The sequence below is a fragment of the Chelonia mydas genome, chromosome 3 (genome assembly GCF_015237465.2).
Source record: "Chelonia mydas isolate rCheMyd1 chromosome 3, rCheMyd1.pri.v2, whole genome shotgun sequence".
Taxonomy (NCBI): domain Eukaryota; kingdom Metazoa; phylum Chordata; order Testudines; family Cheloniidae; genus Chelonia; species Chelonia mydas.
Window position 1 is genome coordinate 108,123,839 of NC_057851.1, and position 24,116 is coordinate 108,147,954.

The window sequence follows — 24,116 nt, forward strand, 5'->3', positions numbered from 1 at the left end:
ATGCGTCCAAGAACCCTCCTACTTGGAATCTTAATATTGTCCTTGCAAACCTCATGGAGCCCCCTTTTCAAGCCACCTTCTGAATGCTGCTTACACAACCTCACTCTCAAGATGATACTCTTAGTCGCTATCACATCAGCTGCAGGGTCAGTGAACTCCAGGCTCTTATTGTTGATACCCCTTTACCCAACATTGTACAGGCATAAGGTGGTATTGAGACTTCATCCTAAGTTTATCCCTTAAGGGGTTTTGGAATTTCATTTGAACCAGTCCATCAGTTTATCTGTTTTCTCCCCTAAACCTCACTCTTGTGGAGGGAAACCACTCCACAATTTGGACATTGAAAGGGTCTTGTTAAATTACAAAGCTCTTCAGCCCGGCTTCTCATCTCTTTATTGCCGTCTTTGGTGTTTTGAAGAGTCAAGCTTTCCTCTGCCAGAGAGTATCAAAATGGACCACATAGTGCATATCATTCTGCTATGAAATGGCTGATAAACCTTTCCCTCCAAATTTCAAAGGTCACTCTGTTAGTAGACAAGCTGCTTCCTCTGCCTGTTTCTGGAACATTCCCATGTCTGAAATCTATAAGGAAGCTACCTAGAGTAATCCCCTGGCTTTTGTTAAGACCTATGCTCTTGACCTAGCTGCAAGACCAGATGCCAAGTTTGAAAAGGCAGTGTTAACATCACTGTAGTGGGGTAGAAACTCATAGTGCTTCTATAGTGCCCACCTATAAAAAGGGAAATAAGGACAACCCAGGGAATTACAGACCAGTCAGCTTAACTTCTGTACCTGGAAAGATAATGGAGCAAATAATTAAGCAATCAATTTGCAAACACCTAGAAGATAAGGTGATAAATAACAGTCAGCATGGATTTGTCAAGAACAAATCGTGTCAAACCAACCTGATAGCTTTCTTTGACAGGGTAACAAGACTTGTGGATGGGGGAGAGGGGAAATGTAGATGTGGTATATCTTGACTTTAGTAAGGCTTTTGATACTGTCTCGCATGATCTTCTCATAAACAAACTAGGGAAATACAACCTAGATGGAGCTATTATAAGGTGGGTGCATAACTGGTTGGAAAATCATTCCTGGAGAGTAGTTATCAGCGATTCACAGTCATGCTGGAAGGGCATAACGAGGGGGTCCAGCGGGGATCGGTTCTGGGTCCGGTTCTGTTCAATATCTTCATCAATGATTTAGATAATGGCATAGAGAGTACACTTAAAGTTTGCGGACGATACCAAGCTGGGAGGGGTTGCAAGTGCTTTGGAGGATAGGATTAAAATTCAAAATGATCTGGACAAACTGGAGAAATAGTCTGAAGTAAATAGGATGCAATTCAATAAGGACAAATGCAAAGTACTCCACTTAGGAAGGGACCATCAGCTGCACGCATACAAAATGGGAAATGACTGTCTTGGAAGTAGTACTGTGGAAAGAGATCTGGACGTCATAATGGATCACAAGCTAAATATGAGTCAACAGTGTAACTCTGTTGCAAAAAAAGAAAACATAATTCTGGGATGTATTAGCAGGAGTATTGTAAGCCAGACACCAGAAGTAATTCTTCCGCTCTACTCCATGCTGATTAGACCTCAGCTGGAGTATTGAGTCCAGTTCTGGGCACCATATTTCAGGAAAGATGTGGACAAATTGGAGAAAGTCCAGAGAAGAGCAACAAAAACGATTAAAAGTCTAGAAAACACGACCTGTGAGGGAAGATTAAAAAAATTGGGTTTGTTTAGTCTGGAGAAGAGAAGGCTGAAAGGGGACATGATGATAGTTTTCAAGTACATAAAATTTTGTTACAAGAAGGAGGGAGAAAAATTGTTCTTAACCTCTGAGGATAGGACAAGAAGCAATGGGCTTAAATTGCAGCAAGGGCAGTGTAGCGGGGTAGTCACTCCACTCTGGCCCTGAAGGAGTTAAAACAGCTTTTGGAGAGAGGGCTGCCTGGGGGAGCCAATAGTAAAAGCAGCCTTGGAGAGGGCTGTGGCTGGGAAGAGCTAGGCTGACTGGGGGAAGCAGCCACAGCTGGGGCCGTGCCCAATCAGGCCACAGCTGGCCCTATAAAAGCGCTGTGAGCCAGGATCTCAAAGGAGTCTCACTCTAGCCCTGGAGTGGGAAGGGCTAGCTGCCTGAGAGCGAGGTACCTTAAGCGGAGCAGTGCTGGGGAAGGGCAAAGGGAGCTGGGGAGCTCCAGCCTGGTAAACCCTCAGACTGCAGGCCTTGGTAAAGGCCCAGAAAGGTACGGGGTCTGCAGAGGGGCAGCCTGGGAATAGGCAGAGGCAGCTGGTCCTAACCCCTTGCCAGCGATGAGTGGCCATTACACTGCAGTCTGCCCCAGTGAGCGGGGGGCTAGATGATGACTGGCAGTAGCCACTGAGGCAAGGTGGGTTTAGAGGGTTGGGGGTTCCCCAGGAAGGGGACGTGTGGGGGTACTGCTGGGGCAGAACCCCAAGGGAAAGGGGGAGCTGGAGTCTGGGAGGGACACTGGGCCAGCTGCAGGCGAGACACCGGCTTGCAGAGGGCACTCCAGGCTGGAAGAGCTAATTCCCAAGACTACCAGCAGAAGGCGCCACACCAGTGAGTCGTTGCCTCGCTACAGGCGGTTTAGGTTGGACATTAAGAAAAACTTCCTAACTGTCAGAGTGGGTAAGCACTGAAATAAATTTCCTAGGGAGGTGGTGGAATCTTCATCATTGGGGATTTTTAAGAGCAGGGTTGGACAAACAGTTGTCGGATGGACTAACCATCAGAGAAGTGAAGTTCTGGAATAGTCTTCCAAGGGGAGCAGTGGAGGCAAGAGACATATCTGGCTTCAAGACTAAGCTTGACAAGTTTATGGATGGTGTGATGGGATAGCCTAATTTTGGCAATTAATTGATCTTTGACTATTAGCTGTAAATATGCCCAATGGCCTGTGATGGGACACTAGGTAGGGTGGGATCTGAGTTACTACAGAGAATTCTTTCCTGGGTGTCTGGGTGGTGAGTCTTGCCCACATGCTCAGGGTTTAGCTGATCGCTATATTTGGGGTCGGGAAGGAATTTTCCTCCAGGGCAGATTGGCAGAGGCCCTGGGGTTTTTTCGCTTTCCTCTGCAGCATGGGGCACGGGTCACTTGCTGGAGGATTCTCTGCACCTTGAAGTCTTTAAACCATGAGTTGAGGATTTCAATAGCTCAGACATAGGTCAGAGGCTTGTTACAGGAGTGGATGGGTGAGATTCTGTGGCCTGCATTATGCAGACGAGACGATCATAATGGTCCCTTCTGACCTTAAAGTCTGAGTCCAGATAATACTTAGTCCTGCCTTGAATGCAGGGGATTGGACTAGATGACCTCTCGAGGTCCCTTCCAGTTCTATGATTTCTATGAGAACATGCATAGTGCAGGTGTGGCCCAATGGAAAATGCAGTTCAAGAGAAGGTGCATACCTTGAGTGGGATCCACATTGATGACAACATTTTGAAGAACCATAGTTACAGTAAGGCTAAGTAACTCTTTTCCTCACAGGATAAGTCTTTGGTTTTGACATTCAGAAAATATTCATTTGTTAACCCAGACTCCAGAAGATGATAACTAAGTACCCCAGAGTTTTGAAATAAGAAAAACTGCTTCTTGCACCTACTTTTGCCCTCTATATCAACAATGCAAACACACTGAAGTCAGTAGAGTTGCACAGGTGCAAGTGGGTACAACTTGATTCTGTCTGTTCTGACTTGGCGTGTGTAACCCTCCCCATCTCCTCAATAGTCTCAACACATTTGTGGGGTTTTTTCCGAAGAAGGTTCAGACGCAAAACTATGATTGCATTGTGTTGAAAATCTTGTTCTGCACATGCAGATACTTTCTTCTAACAAATGATTCAGTTGTGTTTCATTTGTGCAATTAGTACTTGCATTTAGATTAGCATGGTCCATCATAACAGATCCTCTGAGAAGGTTAATATTCTTAAAAAACCGTAGTGAAAGCTTTTAATAAAAAACAAAAACAAAAAGCATAACTGGTAACTTTAAATTTCAAAAACAACAGGGAGTCCGGTGGCACCTTAAAGACTAACAGATTTATTTGGGCATAAGCTTTCATGGGCTAGAACCCACTTCATGTTCTAGCCCACAAAAGCTTATGCTCAAATAAATCTGTTAGTCTTTAAGGTGCCACCGGACTCCTTGTTGTTTTTTGTGGATGCAGACTAACACGGCTACCCCCTGATATTTAAATTTCAACACATCATTTGTCAAGTCATAAAGAAAACCGGGGATCAAAAACTCCATTTGTATCTCCAGTTGGCAGTATGCAACATATGGGATCCCTATGGTTTACTTCCTTCTTTGCATCTAATTCTGCATTCTTTAAGTGTGCAAAGTTATCATTTCTTTCAGTGAAAGAATCTTGTAACTACAGTCTTGTGATTTGTATGATGATGGTGTCATATTGAGTGTTATATGAAAGTCCTCAACAGGGGAAAATAATTTCGCTCCCCAAAAATAAACCATAACCACCTTATATCATCAATCCATTTCTTAAATGAAATCAGTGAGTTCTGTTGAAAAACCAATGGTAAAGGATCACCTAAGTGTGGCTTCAGGAATATAGTATAACTTTACCCCAAAAAAGGAAAGTAGAAATTATTTTAAAATACACAATAGTGGTCACATGTTAATCTTAAAGTATTTTATAGAATTCCTTAATATTGAAATCCTCCTATTCACCTGATTTTATCACAAACATAAATTAGTTTTCTTATTTCACTTAAATAACATTTTAGGTCATACTTTACTCTTTTGTTTTGGACAGTATACATGTTCAGTGCACATATCTAATTAAATAAACAACGTTCTCTGATTATATATGGCTATACTTTTTTCTTAAATGTTTGCCAAATATTATTTTTCTGATTAAATATTGATGAATTGATTAAAAAAATCTAGTGAAAAGTTTCAGTATTTCTGAGGTAATACTATAATTCTTCTGTCAAACAGACTATTTTAGTGCTGTAACTGAAGTCAGCCTCTTAAGTGAAAGACTTGTAAAATAAATAAATAAATAAATAAAAATCTCCCCTCACTCCCCCTGTCAAGTGGGAGAAACACTTGCTTAGTGTAATATAGAGGCTAAAAATTCACAAGTTCTAGTTCAGGAAAGATTGTAAACAGCAATTTTATTTTTTATTTTAAATTGTTCTTTGTATTTTTCAGCAGGTCTTTGTGATATTAATGAAGGGACTACAGTGCCAGAGGATCGCTGCAAGTCACCCACTTCGGGTAACTACAGTTTTTTCAAATACTTTAACATTATAGTTGCACAGAATGTGACACGCATTGTTCTAAGTTGTGCCAGAAATGCTTGCTAAGTAATTATACAGAAACAGTCTATGTTAGCTTTTTCTTTCCATCATGTTGTATTCATTTTGCCATTTAAGATTTCATTAACCATTACAGAATTCTGGTTTAAATCAAGGACAATTTATCTGACTTGGAAATATAAACCTAGTTTCTAGTAAGGATGAGTCAAGTGGCATGTGTGAGTTTCAAATAGTTATGCTTCAGGGAGACAGCACACAGGCAAAGATATTCTTAGATTGGAAATACATGCTATCTATGAGGCTGTGAGGAAAGTGACGGTCTCATGCTACAGTATATTTTATGAGTGCTTTTCCTATTAATTTTGTCAATCACTAGTGTGTGTGTTGTGTGTGTATAATATATAGCAAAATGAATACAACACGATGGAAAGAAAAAGGCTATCATAGATATATATATATTTACTTCACAGCCAGGGAGGAAAAGGGATCTTGGCTAGAGATTGCAGTGTGGAGCTCCTGAGATACCGGTAATATAACACACTTGCAACTTGTGACTACAATAATAGTTTAAGTAGTTTCCATATCTGTGCAAATCACAAGTTCCAACTGGTACTGCTAAGGTTTTTCTGTTTTTAATACAGGTTTACATGGTAAAATCTCTTCGATAAAGGGAAAAAAATCCTGTTTTTTGGGGAAAGCTATTTTTGACTGACTTTTATAGTGTGAGTTTACTGCCATTTTCTCATCAGGGTGGTAGCTGAAAATTTTTGTCAGGCTCTCAGAATTTTCTGGAAGCTAGCAGACTTCCAAAATAGGAGCTCCCCAGTCCAAATAAGTTGGCTTTTCCATTACACTGGAGCTGGATTTTTAAAGGAGAACTGTGGTGATTCACTCTAATAGCTCAAAAGTTTAACGAATAATAACTCATTAGGGCCCCGCTCTTCCAGATACTTAAGAATGCACTCATAATGAATATATATAGTATTAAAAATGAATTTTCAAAAGTGTCTAGAAATATCTGTCACTGGTTCACTTTCCCATCACTTTCATCAGACTCTTAATGGGAGCTATCATTTTACTCATTCTCCCTCAGAAGCTGTAGTCTGATGAGGCAGATTAGGATTTAAAATTGCAGATTTATTTTATCTGGATATTTAAAAAGTGCCTAAAAGGACTGGGTGGGAACGTATATTAAAATGAATTCATCTCATGAATAAACTAATGCCATTATGAATGATCCTTACCACAACAGCCTATAAAGAATACTAAATACCAAAGTCTTTGATCCTATTTATACCCTCTGTAGCCTAAAGCCCTTATTGAAAGCTTGGGTAAAAAGGATATGCCTTTTAGGGATCCCAGAATGTCAACAAATTCATATTCTGCTCTGGTTGACACTACAAACTTATGTTGGTATATCTAAGTTGCTCCGGGGTATAGAAAATCATGCCCTTGAGTGACACAGTTATACCCAGTGTAGACAATGCTATCTCAATGAGAGGGCTTCTCCCGTCAACATAGCTACCACCTCTTGGGGAGGTAGAGTACCTACACCAACTGGAGAAGTTCTCCTGTCAAAGTAGGTAACATCTTCACTAAGCACTACAGGAACTCTGCTGCAGTGCTGTAAATGTAGACTGCCTCTGTTGGACCAATGGAGTATGCAAGTTCAAAAGTTGAATGCCATTAACTGAAAACACCTCCTTATTGCCCCCTCACACTTAGACAAGAGGTGTCATCTTTATCACCCATGTGAATGTATAACAAAACAAAATATCCTTTTTTTTTTAACTTTATCAGGAAAACTTTTTATAAAGTATTAAACTTAATTTCTGAATTGACAATTAAGTTTGAGTTGGCAATTTTGTTTTGACACACATTCAAACTGTATTCAGTGTTTCAATGTACATCATCAGACTGTCAATCTGTCAACAGTTAAGATTTTCCTTTTCAGAAGGGCAAATTGAGAATGGAATTGGAATTTGACCAGGACATGATTAGTAGATTAATTCTACTTTACATTTAAAAACAAACAGACTAACTCTACTTCACATTTTAAAACCAAATTCTACTAAAGAAGTGTGTTGCTATGATATAAGTAGTTACCTAAATACAGAGTTTGTTGAAGTGATAAACCTGATTTTGGGCTACCTTATACTCTGGTGTAGAGAAGTATTTCCCTCATTTGGATTCAAAGATGTGCTTCCTATTTGTGTAACCAAACAAAAAAACGCTCACCCCCCACCATGTCCAGTAGATGCAAAAATCTATGATCCACTTACTGTATTCTGCTGTTGTTTCAGTGAAATGCTTCTGCCTAGATTTTAGGTGATGCTGGTGATAGTTCTAACTGAACTACTTGAATTTGACAGGTAGAGTACGTAAAATGACCTAACCTGGACATTTAAATTTAAGACAAGTTTTGATTAAAAAAAATAATAATTCAGTTAACAGAGCTAAGGAGATAATTCCAATAAAAGGATTAATATAAATGAACCGTAAAATATTAACTGAGGTATAATTATTTGGTATGTGTGGGTTGTTTTGGTTTTGTTGATTTCTTTTGTTTTTTCAAAAGATAGCAATTTTAGGAGTAAATGAGTGTGTTTCACAAGAAAAGGCTGACAACTGGAAGAGGTGAAAAAGTAGACATTTCACGGATGAGAAGAGGGCAAGCAAAGAGAAACAAGCATGGGGAACATATAGGGAGGAAAGGAAAGGTAGAGAAATAAGGAGACACCCAAAAATATTCATCCTGCAAGGATTAGCATCTTTTGTGAAAGTCAGGTATCATGGGCCCCAGAAAAACCTTTATTTAGACATTGCAGGTGGAAGGAATATAGTGAACCTTAAACTAACTTTCCTTAGGAAGGAAAACCTGGAAAACAAAGAAGGGAAGAAGACTGGGAAGGTGATAAAGAAGAAAAGAAATAGGGTGGGTTTTTTGATCAGTATTTCCAGCTTATCACCAGTCTTCAAAGACTTTATGAGGAAAAAAATACTGGATTCAACACTGTACTTAAATTTGAAATTCAAAAATTTCAGTAAATTCATTTAACATAATCTCTCCCCTGCCCCGCCCCCAATCAAATTTTTCTATCTGAATTAGGGGTCAGGTACAGTATTTAAATAAATTCTACTTGTATTCTGTCATAGAAGAACCAAAGAATATACATGCATAGTGCAGAAATTTAACACACTCTACTGGGTAGGTAATAAAAAACAAACATACATCTTGGGTATGTTTTGTCTTGAATTAGATTAAAATTCAGAAGTGGGCTTCTTAAGATAACTTAAAAATTTAATTTGCAGTAACAGAAAATGGAGAAATGGGATCTATGGGGCTGGAGATAATAAGTTGTTGGCTTCACAGAGGCACTCTTAGGCCATGTCTACACTTACCGGGGATCGATGCTGCTGTGATCGATTTAGAAGGGGTCAATTTAGTGAGTCTAGTGAAGACCCGCTAAATCGACTGCAGAGCACTCTCAGGTACCCCACTGGAACGAGAAGATTAAGGTAAGTCACCGGGAGAGCATCTCCCGTCAACTCAGTATGGTGTAGACACCGCAGTAAGTCAACCTAAGCTATGTCAACTGCAGCTACATTATTCACTTAGCTGGAGTAGCGTAACTTAGGTCTACTTACCACAGTAGTGTAGACAAGGCCTTAGAGAGGGCAACAAGACTGGGGAGGAGCTATGAGATGCTGGGAAGGTGGGGAGTGGATATTGTCAGAACTTAGGAGCTCCAGAAGAAATCAGAGGATCAAACACTGATAGACTAAAGCTGCAGAGAATAGAAGGCAGATTTTGGTGTTTGGAGTTTGTCTAGTTAGGGAGAGACTAGCTATGGGGTAAGACTGCAATATCCAAATATTACTTTAACTTTATTAAGCTTGGCATTTTTTAAAAATTCAGTGAATATGGTTTTGGAGCTTACAGTTATAAAATAATGCTCAACCAGAGCTTGATTAGGAGACTGGTTGTACAACAGTCTGGAAGATCAGTGTTTGGGACTGAAAGTCTGAGACCTCTTCGGTCAACTGAAGCTACAGCATGAATGGTGTGACAATTTCAGTCTTCCAAATGAACAGAGCTGCAACTTCAGTTACCCTCTAACTTCCTCCACTGCGTGGTTACACAGATTTACAGCTATAAAAAAGGCTCCATGCCCTTGCTAGTTGGCAGAGCATCCTCTAGCTTTGAGACACCGAGAACTAAATTACAGCAGAAACAAAATGAAAACCAAAACAAAGAGATTATAAAAGCATTAAACTTTGCTTCCCTCATCCAGTGCCCTGGATAAAGTTGCATAAAATATACAAAGTGCCATGCTTGGATACCTAAAATAGTAAGAAAATAATACCCTTGTAACACTTTCTGTCCTTTTTATTGGTGTGGTTTTTTTTTAGTGGTATAAAAACCTGCAGTGTTTGGTATTTTAATAAGATTAAAAAAGCCACCAAGTTAAATGTCTCTAAAACAGTGGTTCGCAAATCGTAGCCCATTCACCATCTGTGGTCTTTAGAACCACTGCTTGCAGAATTAAGTTTTCTGTTGTGGTGTTGGGATAGGAGTTGTTTGCAGAATAAAACTGCTGCTCTAAACAGATTTCTTTCTTTGAGACCAAACGATTCTCCATATTCCATTTGCTCTGTAGATCCAAATTTGGATAAATTCTTTGTCCTCTTTTTTACAGACCAACATACTAGGAGTCCACGTATTAAAATGTTTATATTAAATAAAATAAATGTCTCTAACCAAAATAACCCAGATGCACTGTGTTGTGGTGGTGTGTCTTGCTCTAATAAGTAATTTTGCTTCAGATTACCTGCTTATTTTTGTGTATGCTGCTTTATTGCAAAGAGTTTGGTGTCTATAGTGCCATCACATAACAGAAAGCTTCACTAATCTTTTGATCAGTACTTTGATGTATCTTAGCTGTGAAGTCAGTGTGACAGTTATGTTAAGTCTCATAAGACTTTTTAAATATAATGCATAGTCTTTCTGTCAAATCAGTGTTGTACATGTATCTTGTTTTGTGAATGTCCATTTTGCATGTCTATTTCATTCTGTCTTCACTCATATAGGTTCTGGTTCTCCAAACAATTCTGATGATGATGATCAAAAAATGAATAATTTTATAGAAAAGGGTACAGTATTTTTATTTTAACAGCATTATTTATTTTGTTCAGTTCATCCTTTTAGTACATTTATAGTTTTTGACATTTTTTGTTAAAATATTATTTACAGTGAAGACCAAAGGCAGAAAATTTTCCAAGATGGTAGCCAATGATATAGGTAGGAACTAGAAAAATTCTGCTTTCTTCCTAATTTAGTGCCTTACTCTATGCAACACTAACCCAACAGCAAAAAATTTCAAATTGTAGTGTATTATTTAGTTCTTAATCTATCTTTCCCTGTGCTAAATGGTAATCCTTTGGGCTGCTTCTGTGCTAAATATATTGGGCACAATGATTAACAAAATCAAGGAGAAACGGTGTTTTAATACTTTAATTTATATGATGTGCACCTTCCTATTTATTTGGGAGAAGAGGTTCTACTTTATTCTGAAATATTAGAAGGGTTCAGTCTATGCAAATTGCAACATACTATTACATTTGTTGTGGTGCAGTATACTTTAGAAACTGTTGCTGATTTACTTCCTTGTAAATGTTACACCCATATCCATAAGGCCTAGTTTTCCCTACAAGTTTTCAAAATAGTGGTAGGATTGCATTTTCCTTCAGCATAAAAAGGAACGAGAGCTATATATATACCTATCCTCATTATTAATACTATAACCCAGAGCGGTATATGCTAGCGGTATCCAGCCATAATATGACAAGTCACCAGTCTATAAATTCTTTTAAATAAAAGTTGCAATTAAAAATGGTTTGAATTATGTTGTATGCAAGCTAAGAAATGAACCCTTTTATGGTCAGAATGGAAATATGATGGATTGATTATCTAACACATGGTCAGTAAGGAAATAAGGCAAATGGGTATTTGGTGTATTCTGGGAAAAGGTCTCTTCATTTTTCTAATTTATTCTTATTTCAGCATTAGTACTTTAAGATTTTTATTTGTTGTATCTACATTGTATGGTAGCAATAAGATTTAGTTATATTCCTTTGGAGATATTTTATTACAAAGATTTAATCTGTGTTGTTATGTATAACAAGATTGTTTGGTATACCTCTAATGTCTTTTAGAATATAAGTATACTTCATAGAAAGAATAACTAATAGTGTAGTAATAAAGATAAAGAAATTGTTGAGACAATGAGTGAAAGCAAGTTTGAAAGTGACAATCCAGAATGACATGTCCAACTTCCACCATAGGATTTTGGTACCTCACTATCACATTTATGATCTTTTCTGGACCTCTTTCATAAAGTAATATCCACAAACCTAGTCCTGCGGAGACAAAAGTGGCTGGTGAGGAATTCTAATGCTTGCTGGCTGGCAAATGACTAGCTATTGTAGTTTAATAGTTAGGGTCCCAGATAGACTCATTAGCTATCTTAATTGTGAGTGCTAAGCACCAAAAAGTTTGAACCCTCAATACACAAGAATCTGTTCCATTACCGGTATTTTATGAGTAATCTATGAACATAGGTTCCATTACCTCTATCATAGAGGTATTTTATGAGTAATCTACAAACAGCAGAATTTGCTGAATAAGGTATAAGACTAGGAGTTGAGATAATTGGATTTTTATTGGCTCTGATTTATAGTTTGACCTTTGGCAACTCACAGCTTTTTCTGCACCTAAATGGAACAAAGGGAGACCAACAAGTAATGGCAGTGCAGCAACTAAAGGGAAAAATATAGCACTCAAAATTCAGAGTTGTATGAATGTTGATGTGAGGAGGTTGTGCAGTCTGCTTACCCTGTCCCACGTATGGAGACTGTAAGAAATGCCTCTCAAGCTAGTAAAAAGACTCTATACCAGAGACAGCAGGAAGGTGGAAAGAGGATGTATTTTTGTCCCAATCCTGATTGGAGAGCTGGCCACAATAATAAAAGCATCAGATGTAACAGGATCTCTCTGTTCTGAACATCCCAGGACTGAAATAAGAAGGGTGTTGGAAGTCAGTTTTATAACACAACGGTAGAGTAATCTGACACAGCTTGCAAAATTTTACCTGATGGTTTTACATGTTATCTTTGCCTGGTAGAGAGGTAAATCGTCTTCCTCTTAAGTGTTCCAAAAAGAGTGTACTTTTCTATATTTTAATAAAATGACCTATATAATGCAAAAAATTGCTTTTAGTTATGTTAATTGTTGACCAGGCTGTCTGAGCTGTTTAACTTGACTCTGATGTTGTAATTTCTACTGTGTCATCACTATATTGCAGCATTATTGTATTAATAAAACAAATCAGTGATAATTATACAGAATTATACACATCTGTTCCATTCTAAAGTCTTTCTAAGGGAATAGAATAGTGTCTTGAATTTGCTTCACAACTCAAATAACGTTCTAGAACAAGTTTGAAAGAATTGCATCTTTCAGGAAAAAAGTGATATGCAGAGTTAACTTGAGCCTGATGTTAACTATGTGTAATATATCCTTTAATTAAGGCTACAATTTTGTCATGAATGTCGTGGAAGTCACAGAATCCGTGACTTCCAAAGACCTCCATGTCTTCAGCCCGGCTGTTGGGAGCTGCAGAGTTGTGCCGCCTCCCACAGCTGCAGGGAGCTGTGAGGTATCCTCGCCGTCTGAGGCAACCGGCCCCCAAATTCCCAGCCACCATGGTCAGCGGGGGTACACCAAAGTTCCCAGCCACTGCGGGCAGTGGGGGTACCCCCAAAGCTCCCAGCCATCATAGGAGGGGGTTAGCGTGGCAACTCACCGCTGCTAGCAGGCAGGGGGACCCTGGCAGCTCCCCAGCCATTGCCATGGGGGAGCAGATGGACCCCTGATGCTGGGGAGCAGGCAGGGGACCCTGAGGCTCCCCTCCGCCGCTGGAGCCCAGGGCTCCCAGCCACCCTGCAGCTGACCAGTCCCTTCCCATTTTATCATGGATATTTTTAGGAAAAGTCAGGGACAGGTCAGGGGCAATAAAGAAAAGTTCACAGAAGCCTATTACCTGTCCCTGACTTTTCCTAAAAATATCCATGACAAAATCTTTGCTTTACATATAGTCCATGAACTCCACATTGTAACTTGAAATTTCTGCTATCAGTTTAATAAACTGTACAATCATTGAAAATTTTGTCATCTCACTCATAATTATTTACTAGGCTTGTGAGTAGACAGCTGTCCTACTAATAATGTAGGAGCCAAGTGAATCTATCTAGAAGAATTAGAAAATGCCCATCTTCATGGTTCTTATGTTGCCACTATGAATAGGATTGTTGTGTAATTTTACATTTGAAATGTATTAAGGAGTGATCACTTGAAGTCGGTGAAAACAAAAATACTTTTTTGCATTGCCATTTACTGTACATTGTGTGTGGCATGTTTATGTTGCATGGCTGTTTTGTGAGCTTATGGTGCTACTTTAATCTCTTCCTTTTCTCTGTCATATTACAGAATGTCACTGTCTCTTGTCATTATTTGACATTAATAATTGCATGTTTTATCTCTTCATTGTTTCAAAATGAATTGTGATCAGTTGGATAGGGATTGGGATATTTTGTAAAATGTGTGCCATCTATTGTTACCAATTTTATTGATCTATTGTAAAACAAATCATTTCACTTTATTAAATGTATAATCAGATGGGACTTGTCTTGTGGTGTGATTGCAGTTCATTGCATTGCCACACAAGGAACTCTGAATTCCAAAATAAGCTTCTGGAATTCTTTGTCCCCAACCTGTTCAGGACTTAGCCCATTAGAGAGGCTACTCTTGGATATTAGATAAGGTGAAGGTACCCACACTTCCCATTGCTCTAACTTGCAAAGTAGTATTTTCATAGGAAGATATTAATCTTGTTCTTGTGTTCAGTTACCTGCTGCCATCATGGCAGCAATTAAGGATAAGGAGGTGTCATTCATGAAAGGATAATTAAAATCTAGCTCCCACCTAACTGAAGAGAAAAATAGATACTATTCCAGTGGCAGGACCATAAGGAATTGTCTCCCTAAATAAAATTTATAGATGTCTAAATCTTAAAACTGGGGCTGTCAAGCAATTAAAAAACTTAATTGTGATTAATCATGCTTTTTAAAATAATAGAATACCATTCATTTAAATATTTTTGGATGTTTTCTACATTTTCAAATATATTGATTTCAATTACAACATAGATTACAGAGTGTACAGTGCTTACTTTATATTTATTTTTTATTACAAATATTTGCACTGTAAAAAACAAAAAAAAAAGTATTTTTCAATTCACCTAATGCAAGTACTCTGTAGTTCAATCTCTTTATCATGAAAGTTGAACTTACAAACGTAGAATTAGGTACAAAAAAATAACTGCACTGAAAAATAAAAAAATGTAAAACTTTAGAGCCTGCAAGTCCACTCAGTCCTACTTCAGCCAATTGCTCAGACAAACAAGTTTGGTTACAATTTGCAGGAGATAATGTTGCCCGCTTCTTGTTTACGACACCTGAAAGTGAGAACAGGTGTTTACATGGCACTGTTGTAGCTGGCGTTGCAAGATATTTACATGACAGATGCGCTAAAGATTCATGCTTCAGCCACCATTCCAGAGGACATGCATCCATGCTGATGACAGGTTCTGCTCAATAACCATCCTAAGCAGAGCGGACCTACGCATGTTCATAGGTTCTAGGTTGGATATTAGGAAACACTATTAGAGGTTTTTAAGGCCCGGCTCGACAAAGCCCTGGCTGGAATGATTCAGTTGGGGTTGGTCCTGCTTTGAGCAGGGGGTTAGACTAAACATCCTGAGGTCTCTTCCAAACCTAATCTTCTATGGAATAATTATAATGCTCTTATATTTATATAGCTCTCTTTATCCAGATGGAGCCCAAATACTTAACGTGGTTTAATAGCTACTTCTACAAACTATACTAAAAGAAATACTTTGACCACTGCTCAAAACAACCACGTGCAGTGAGGCATGGTAAATATTTGCTACTACACAACAGTGCACATACATCTCATGTGGCCTTTAGAGCTTTTACTGCTGAATTAGTTAAATCTGCTATTCCTCATTTTTAAATAATGATCAAAATTTACCCAGCCACAGAAGGTTTTCTTAAGGTTGACCTGTGTTACAACCAGTAGAGCATTTTTTATAAAATTCCCTAATAGAGACAATCTTAGAGGGAGCTCCTCTGCACAACAAATTTCATACTATGCATACAATATAATATGTACAAAAAGGAGATAAGATACATAGACCAAATGTTTTCTGTTTAGCTGAGTGAGAAATAAAAACAAATGATCAGTATTCTAGTGAGTGATGCAGGTTAAAAGCTTAACAACCAATGAAAAATAAGATGGTTTTCCCATTTTTCTCATTAATTAAAACTATGAAGTATTTTCTGTTTATACGCAAGGTGACACTATTTTTATTTAACCTTTAATAATTATTCACATTTCTTACTTTGTGCTTTCCTAACTTGTTCAACATACTGTCCACACTATTAGATATTTTGAAATGTTATGCTGTGAACAGACTATATATTTTAAGCACCTTGTGATCTCTCCCTCAGCAATCATCTCTGCAATAATTATCTTCCCTTTAAATATGTTTTATCTACTTTTATTAATAAAACAAATACATTTTCATTTTGTAGAGTTGATGTTTCTTTTCCTTAATAAACTAATGTGCAGCAGAATCATCTTGAAACTTATTTTTATCAACCATGATACGGAATTCTAGATTTTTATTGCCTTGATGTTTTTTAAAAAGGAGGGATGTGGATCTTAGATTCTAAGACCCATCAAATTTTCATGTACTCCAGATCACCGGTGAATTGGATTTTATCTCTTGTGCCAATTTCAGCCTTTATTTTTAAACTCCTTGGAATATTGCTATGAATTGTTTAGTGTTTCAGAATTTGTATGTCTAGAGTGACATTTCTTTCAGATTGGCAGGAGTTGTAGACCAAGCTGGATGAGCAAGCATCTCAGAGAGGTGATTAAGAAAAAGCAGAAAGCATACAGGGAGTGGAAGATGGGAGGGATCAGCAAGGGAAGCTACCTTATTGAGGTCAGAACATGTAGGGATAAAGTGAGACAGGCTAAAAGTCAAGTAGAGTTGGACCTTGCAAAGGGAATTAAAACCAATAGTAAAAGGTTCTATAGCCATATAAATAAGACGAAAACAAAGAAAGAAGTGGGACCGCTAAACACTGAGGATGGAGTGGAGGTCAAAGATAATCTAGGCATGGCCCAATATCTAAACAAATACTTTGCCTCAGTCTTTAATAAGGCTAAAGAGGATCTTAGGGATAATGGTAGCATGACAAATGGGAATGAGGATATGGAGGTAGATATTACCATATCTGAGGTAGAAGCGAAACTCGAACAGCTTAATGGGACTAAATCGGGCGGCCCAGTTAATCTTCATCCAAGAATATTAAAGGAATTGGCACATGAAATTGCAAGCCCATTAGCAAGAATTTTTAATGAATCTGTAAACTCAGGGGTTGTACCGTATGATTGGAGAACTGCTAAAATAGTTCCTATTTTTAAGAAAGGAAAAAAAAGTGATCCGGGTAACTACAGGCCTGTTAGTTTGACATCTGTAGTATGCAAGGTCTTGGAAAAAATTTTGAAGGAGAAAGTAGTTAAGGACATTGAGGTCAATTGGGACACAATACAACATGGCTTTACAAAAGGTAGATCGTGCCAAACCAATCTGATCTCCTTCTTTGAGATAGTAACAGATTTTTTAGACAAAGGAAACGCAGTGGATCTAATTTACCTAGATTTCAGTAAGGCGTTTGATAACATGCCACATAGGGAATTATTAGTTAAATTGGAAAAGATGGGGATCAATATGAAAATTGAAAGGTCGATAAGGAACTGGTTAACAGGGAGACTACAGTGGGTCCTACTGAAAGGTGAACTGTCAGGCTGGAGGGAGGTTACCAGTGGAGTTCCTCAGGGATCAGTTTTGGGACCAATCTTATTTAATCTTTTTATTACTGACCTCGGCACAAAAAGTGGGAGCGTGCTAATAAAGTTTGCGGATGTTACAAAGCTGGGAGGTACTGCCAATTTAGAGAAGGACTGGGAAATCATACAGGAAGATTTGGATGACTTTGTAAACTGGAGTAATAGTAATAGGATGAAATTTAATAGTGAGAAGTGTAAGGTTATGCATTTAGGGATTAATAACAAGAATTTTAGTTATAAGCTGGGGACGCATCAATTAGAAGTAATAGAGGAGGAGAAGGACCTTGGAGTATTGGTTGATCATAGGAGGACTATGAGCTGCCAATGTGATATGGCCGGGAAAAAAGCTAATGTGGTCTTGGGATGCATCAGGCGAGGTACTTCCAGTAGAGATAGGGAGGTTTTAGTACCGTTATACAAGGCACTGGTGAGACCTCACCTGGAATACTGTGTGCAATTCTGGTCTCCCATGTTTAAGAAGGATGAATTCAAACTGGAACAGGTACAGGGAAAGGCTACTAGGATGATCTGAGGAATGGAAAATTTGTCTTATGAAAGGAGACTCAAGGAGCTTGGCTTTTTTAGCCTAACCAAAAGAAGGTTGAGGGGAGATATGATTGCTCTCTATAAATATATCAGAGGGATAAACACCGGAGAGGAAGAGGAATTATTTAAGCTCAGTACCAACGTGGACACAAGAACAAATGGATATAAACTGGCCATCAGGAAGTTTAGACTTGAAATTAGACAAAGGTTTCTAACCATCAGAGGAGTGAAGTTCTGGAATAGCCTTCCAAGGGAAGCAGTGGAGGCAAAAGACTTATCTGGCTTCAAGATTAAACTCGATAAGTTTATGGAGGAGATGGTATGATGGGATAACACGATTCTGGCAATTAATTGATCTTTAACTATTCATGGTAAATAGGCCCAATGGCCTGTGATGGGATGTTAGATGGGGTGGGATCTGAGTTACTACAGAAAATTCTTTCCTGGGTATCTGGCTGGTGAGTCTTGCCCATATGCTCAGGGTTCAGCTGATGATAATTGGGACTTCTACTAGAATATACTAAATTTTTAAATCTGAGACTTTTTCATATGGAAACAAAATTCAGAAGGATAAGACTGAATGGTATTGTACCCTGCAAGAGTAGGGAGCTCACACATGCATCATCGGTGTGGGTGCAAAAAATGAACACTTATTTAATTTCAACAAAGGTGACAAGTGAGAATTAGCTGTTTTTCAGCAAAGGGAAGTCGGGGAATTGTGGGGGAAGAGTCTGTCTATCTGCGTATTCTATCATAGTAGTATCTGTGGATTCTAACATTTCTTTTAGGTAGGGAAGTATTGTCCCTATTGAGGGCTTGTCTACGTGGTGCATTAGTCTGCAGTAACTGGAATATAAATTGTAATGTGCAATAGCGTGATGTGCACTAACTGGTCCATGTGGACCCTACTGGCATGCACTAAAAGTTCCCCAGTGTACACATTAATGCACACTAGGGAACTTTTAGTGCCCACCAGCAGGGTACACACATGCCAGTTAGTGAATGACATGCTAGTGTGTATTAGAATTTGCACATCAGCTAGTGCAGACAAGCCTTAAGGGATTTACCAAAGGTAAGACATGAAGCTGGGAATTAAATCCAAATCTCCTGAGTCCCAGTCCTGTGCCTAAGACACAGCACCTTTCTGATCACAAGAAAGACAAAAGTGTGATAATTAATTGTTCAAGTAGCAGTTAGTTATAACTTGAGTATTTTAGTTGTGTACTTGCTTTATAAATGGACTGAATGTAATCACTGTTTTCTATAAGTAAAATTTCACCATGTTGTTAGTTTAATTTTCACTTTATCATTACAAGGCTGATAGATAGTTCTGAACAATATTAGAACACTTATAATATAAAAATCAGGTTTTGTTATGTAGCTCTATGAATCCCTAAATGAGTGGTTTTAAAAATCTATCAGTTGTATTGCTTGTGGTGATAAGAGAGAATTAATGGTTGTCTTATTTCTTTCGAAGAAACTTTTTGTGAAGGGAAATTTATTTACTGTGTATGGAACTGCAGGCTCTTTAGTTGCTCTGTGTTGTGTTTAAGGTTTTACAGTCTTTATAGTTGTAGGTTTTTAAATTATGTTACATATGAAGACAATATGTGTGAATGACTGTCAAAATTTGACACAAGTTGAGGAATTGGATAGTTCAGCTGTCACACATGGTTGCACCTTTTTATTACTTTGTTTTACATTCCTGGTATCTTAATTTTGCCATGTTTCAGTGTCCATAAAAAGAGCAATTTTCTGTCTACATGTTGGTAGTGCACCACTCACTGTGACATCTAGCAATATCGCCCTAACTGTTCCAGAAATGGATTTTTAATGAGGCTTGCTTTTTTCATTAAAAAAAAAAAATGCTACCTTGTCTTCTACAAGGTAACCCACTGTTGGATCCCTAGCTATGCTTGAGTTAGAAAAACATCTTAACAACTGAAGTAATTTAAAGAACTCTCTAAAAGGCATTTCTTTAGAACTACTTTTAGGTTTTCCTTAAATTTACAGTATTTAAATCTGTATTAAATCTGCGATGTATTAAACATTTGGAAAATGGCAATCTGTTAATAAAAAGGCCAACACTATCATATTTCTTTTAAAGATATATTTTATTTTTCAGCAAAGATGTCCAGAAAGTTAAGTTTGCCAACTGAACTAAAGCCTGATTTAGGTAAGTTCAAAAATAAAGGTTGACCCATATTGCAACTGTGTTTTATAGGAAGAGTAAATTTCCATAAAGTAAGAATCCAAAATATGTGTTTAAATAAACATGTAAAATCTCAGTTGTTGTCATCCTAATGTAAGCACACAGATTTGTGCGTAGTTGTTAAATTTTTATCTGAATTTTTTGAGGCTGCTGTAATTCTTATGTCAGTTACCTTGTGATGTCAGGAATGTTACAAGAGGAATATTACCAGAAAAATGTCTTGTCTGTTTGGAACCACATAACAGGGAAAATGAAATTTTACAGACCTCCCAGGAGATTTTAATTAAGGTCCTATTCTGCAAACAGTTACACTTGTAGTTGACTACAACCAGGCTACTAACATGTTGAAAGCTAACATGTGTAGAGCTAAGTTGATGTATAACTGTTATAAGAAAATGTTATTTTAGGATTTTGTTGAGACATAATACAGTAATTTCATAGTGAACATTCTAGTTGTACAGCTTGCATATTAAAGTTTAGAAACACAAATGATCATTCAGTTGCATAATTAAAGAAGCTTAAAATAAGCATATTTTTTCAGCACATTGTTACATCTTTCTTGAATATTAAATCCACAAATATAGATTTAATTTTATATCTGCCACAACAATCCTATTTTGCTCAGAAAAAGAAACTGGAGAATTCTTATATAATGCACACAAGAAAGGTACATGCAAATCAAAAGTCAAAGGGACAGAATTCAAGAAGTCATTTGCAACCCCCAGTTTCAGTGAGTTACCAGAATTTTGGTTAGCTTCTCTTACGCTTGGTAATGGGTCAATTCAGTTTTATCTTCAATATGCAGCTCAGTTGGAGACCGTATAATTAAGGCACTTCTATTTAAAAAAAAAAATTGACTGCTTTTAAGCTGATTTTCCAAGATTCTTGTTAATGACAGGAAAATATAATCTGTAGCTAATCATGTCTACAAATTACTAAATTTGGGTATTACCGATATTTAACTGGAAAAACCCTTGATTTATTTTCTTCCCCAGTAAATATTAACATCTTAAAAAGAATCTTTTTGATGAGGGTGCTATGATCAGTAGCTGAAGTTAGCAGAACAAATGATTCATCATGTATTACACATTATTTTCGCTGGATATATGACTCTGTACCATATTTTCTTACTATAATGCAGAAAGTAGTAACTTTTCAGATAAAGCACAGTTACCTAGGAGATTTTCTCTCAGTAGGGAAAACAATGTAGCCCATTAATGAAATGGCTCATTATGCTGTGCAGTAATGCTTTTATGAATAAATTACATAAAAGTAAATTCTGTTGGTTAAACCTCAATCCTGTTAGTGCACAGAGTTTCCAACTGTATCTGTGTACCAGTGAGGGCTTAAAACTAGCATAATCCAGGCCTAAACAAAGCCATAGTGTAAATTACACCATATTTTCAGTGATAAATTTGATTTGCCTTTTAGTAAAAGCATTGGGAGATGCAAACTGAAAGAGAATGATTTGTCAGGAATTTAAAAATCACACTGATGCTTGAGTACAAAAGAGAATCTCTAAAAATGTTGACCCCTGTGGTATTTACAATGTGTGCAGCTGGTAACACATGCAGACGCAGATGTTGGTAGCATTTCCATTATAATAGCCTATTTTTAAGGAGTTGCACAGTAACTTTGAATTAAATTAAAACAAAATTACTTTGTGCTTATGATTTGAATTCCCTTTCATGGAGCTACTTTGTGCTCAACCTTCTTTTAGTCCAGGGACGACTGCCGGAAAAGCTTATCAATGTCACTTTCTATAGCACTCCAGAAGAAAATCTTCAACTACCCAATTTCTTTGGTTTTGAACATTACCACCAAAGAACTTTAGGTTTTTTAAGTGACCTATGCCAGAAGTTCAGGCTAATGTGAATAGCCAGTGAGTCCTCCTTCCATCAATCTCCTAAAGTCAGAGAACAGGACAAGCTATTTATCACCATGGTATGTGGGTCCCTTTACAAGCTTAAACTGAGATGTTTGTCTCTTACTAAGATAATAAAAGGCTTCTACTGTTTGATAAATGACTGTCTTTTGTCCCATGCAAAAGATGAACACACACAATGACCATCCAGGACAATTATATAGTGGCGTACTCTGCAGTTGAAGAGATCGTTGCAATTAGAATACAGCATGGAAAATGGGGTCGGTGGGCAGGAGAGGAAATGTAATTAGGGAAATATTTAGCAAAAGGAAGTAATCTATGGAGTGAAAGTTACTACATGCTTGATTTTTAAAGAACTATCTTTACAAAATATGCTAAAAAATCCTAACTGTAGTTTATTTTGAAACTTTATGCTGTATTTTGCAGGGCTTTTTAATTAATGTGAACTTGTTTCAGATGTCAGAGACAACTCCTTCAGTCGATCCCGGAGTTCCAGTGTAACTAGCATCGATAAGGAATCCCGAGAAGCAATTTCTGCTCTTCATTTCTGTGAGACTTTCACACGGAAAGCAGATACATCACCTTCTCCATGTTTATGGGTTGGGACTACTCTGGGTACAGTGCTAGTCATTGTACTGAACCTACCCCCAGGAGGAGAACAAAGACTAAGTCAGCCAGTAATTGTTTCTCCCAGTGGTATGTACAAGACAGGAGATTTGCTGCATAACGTGGCTGGTATTCTGCATTATTATTCTTGAGGGGTTTTTAATGTTTTTTTCTCAATTATGTAATAATTCCATAAATAATTATACAGTGCTTCCTGTTTAAGTCAGGACAGTGTAGTGTTTTGGTATTCTAGAAAGTTGCTATGTCACTTGTGTGTTAGAGATAACCTGATTAGCAATTTTCCAAATCATTTAAGTCTGAACTGCAAATTTACAATCTGGTATAGGAATATCTGGTAAATGGGGACTACTGTTTGTGTAGAAAGAATGACATTTGAGTAGCTCTACTGCAACACACACAGTGTTAACAGTATAACTAGAGGGAGACAGCAAGAGAAGAATATTGTTAGATGCCACAATCTTTTTATTCACCTTGGTCTCAATGAAGTTCATATTAGATTTTCGCACTACAAAAAAGAATAAAAGTTGTTTGACTATAATGATTGAACCAGCTGGTACTATGTCCTAAGGACAACATTCTTCTCTCAGACCCATATGGCAGATTTCAGCTTTCCCCCTAGGCTTTCTCTGCTTTCCCTCAATGCATAGAAACTATCATGACCTGCTCTTTCCTGGTCACACACCTTGTTCAACACCAGTGGCTTCGGGTCACTAGTTCAGCCCTTTTGCCTGTCTCAGCGTCCTTTCAGAACACTTGCCTGTGAATATCTGGCCTGGCTGCTTTTCTTTCCTCTATTTCAAGGGCCCTCTAGATCTCTTCAGAAAAATCCTGATTGATTATGTCTTCAATTTACAGGTTGGAAAAACCAAAAACTTATATTTAATCTGAGTAAATATAACATAACAATAGCTTTCAGTAACCATTATACTACTAGGAAGGAAGATGCAAGAGAGCCTGCTCGCTTATACCTAAACATGTCTAATTCAAAGAAGAAAACACAGGTGGACACTTCTGACAGTTAATAGTATTCATCGTAGATGGTATTAAACACAGTACAATTTATTGATGCTGTGTTCTGGAAAGCATAAATGCCTATGAGGAAAAGTGAAAGCTGTATATTTTTAACATCTAAGTTTAAACCACATGGGTTCCAGCTTGGTCCTCCTTTAAAAGCCTCAGCTGTTTCTTTGCACTTTCTTGTCAGTCTCTCTGATTCAGGAAAACATCCCTGTTTAGGAAGTTCGATGTGCTTAATTTCAAGTAGATGCTTAATTTCCATTGTAGTCAATGGGACATATACACACACTTAAGTTTAAGTCCATGCTCAAATGCTTTCCTGAATAGGGATGGTCTTAAGCAAAAGTTTAAATTTTTTTTTAATTAAATTAACTAACATTTTGGCCAATCTGAGTTTTACTGCAGAAGAGACCAGGCAAATCTGAAGGTTCTGTCTGGAAGGATGCCTTTTATG

General features: G+C 37.7%; 1 protein-coding gene across 17 annotated transcripts in view; it reads left to right on the top strand.

Annotated features, from left to right (window-relative positions):
• STXBP5 (syntaxin binding protein 5) overlaps positions 1-24,116 on the top strand; it is a 184,340-nt gene that overhangs the window by 137,852 nt on the left and 22,372 nt on the right. For 3 of the 17 annotated variants that reach the window (XR_006289645.1, XM_037894934.2, XM_037894940.2), the window contains 6 exons: positions 5,208-5,273; positions 10,015-10,035; positions 10,406-10,468; positions 10,569-10,616; positions 20,029-20,097; positions 22,475-22,714. Coding sequence is in view for 16 of the 17 variants with exons in the window: in XM_037894934.2 (XP_037750862.1) it covers positions 5,208-5,273; positions 10,015-10,035; positions 10,406-10,468; positions 10,569-10,616; positions 20,029-20,097; positions 22,475-22,714 (507 nt within the window). In the remaining variant the exon portion in view is untranslated. The remainder of the gene's footprint in view (positions 1-5,207; positions 5,274-10,014; positions 10,036-10,405; positions 10,469-10,568; positions 10,617-20,028; positions 20,098-22,474; positions 22,715-24,116) is intronic. The other 14 variants (XM_027818657.3, XM_007056260.4, XM_037894942.2 and 11 more) reach the window with 11 other exon arrangements.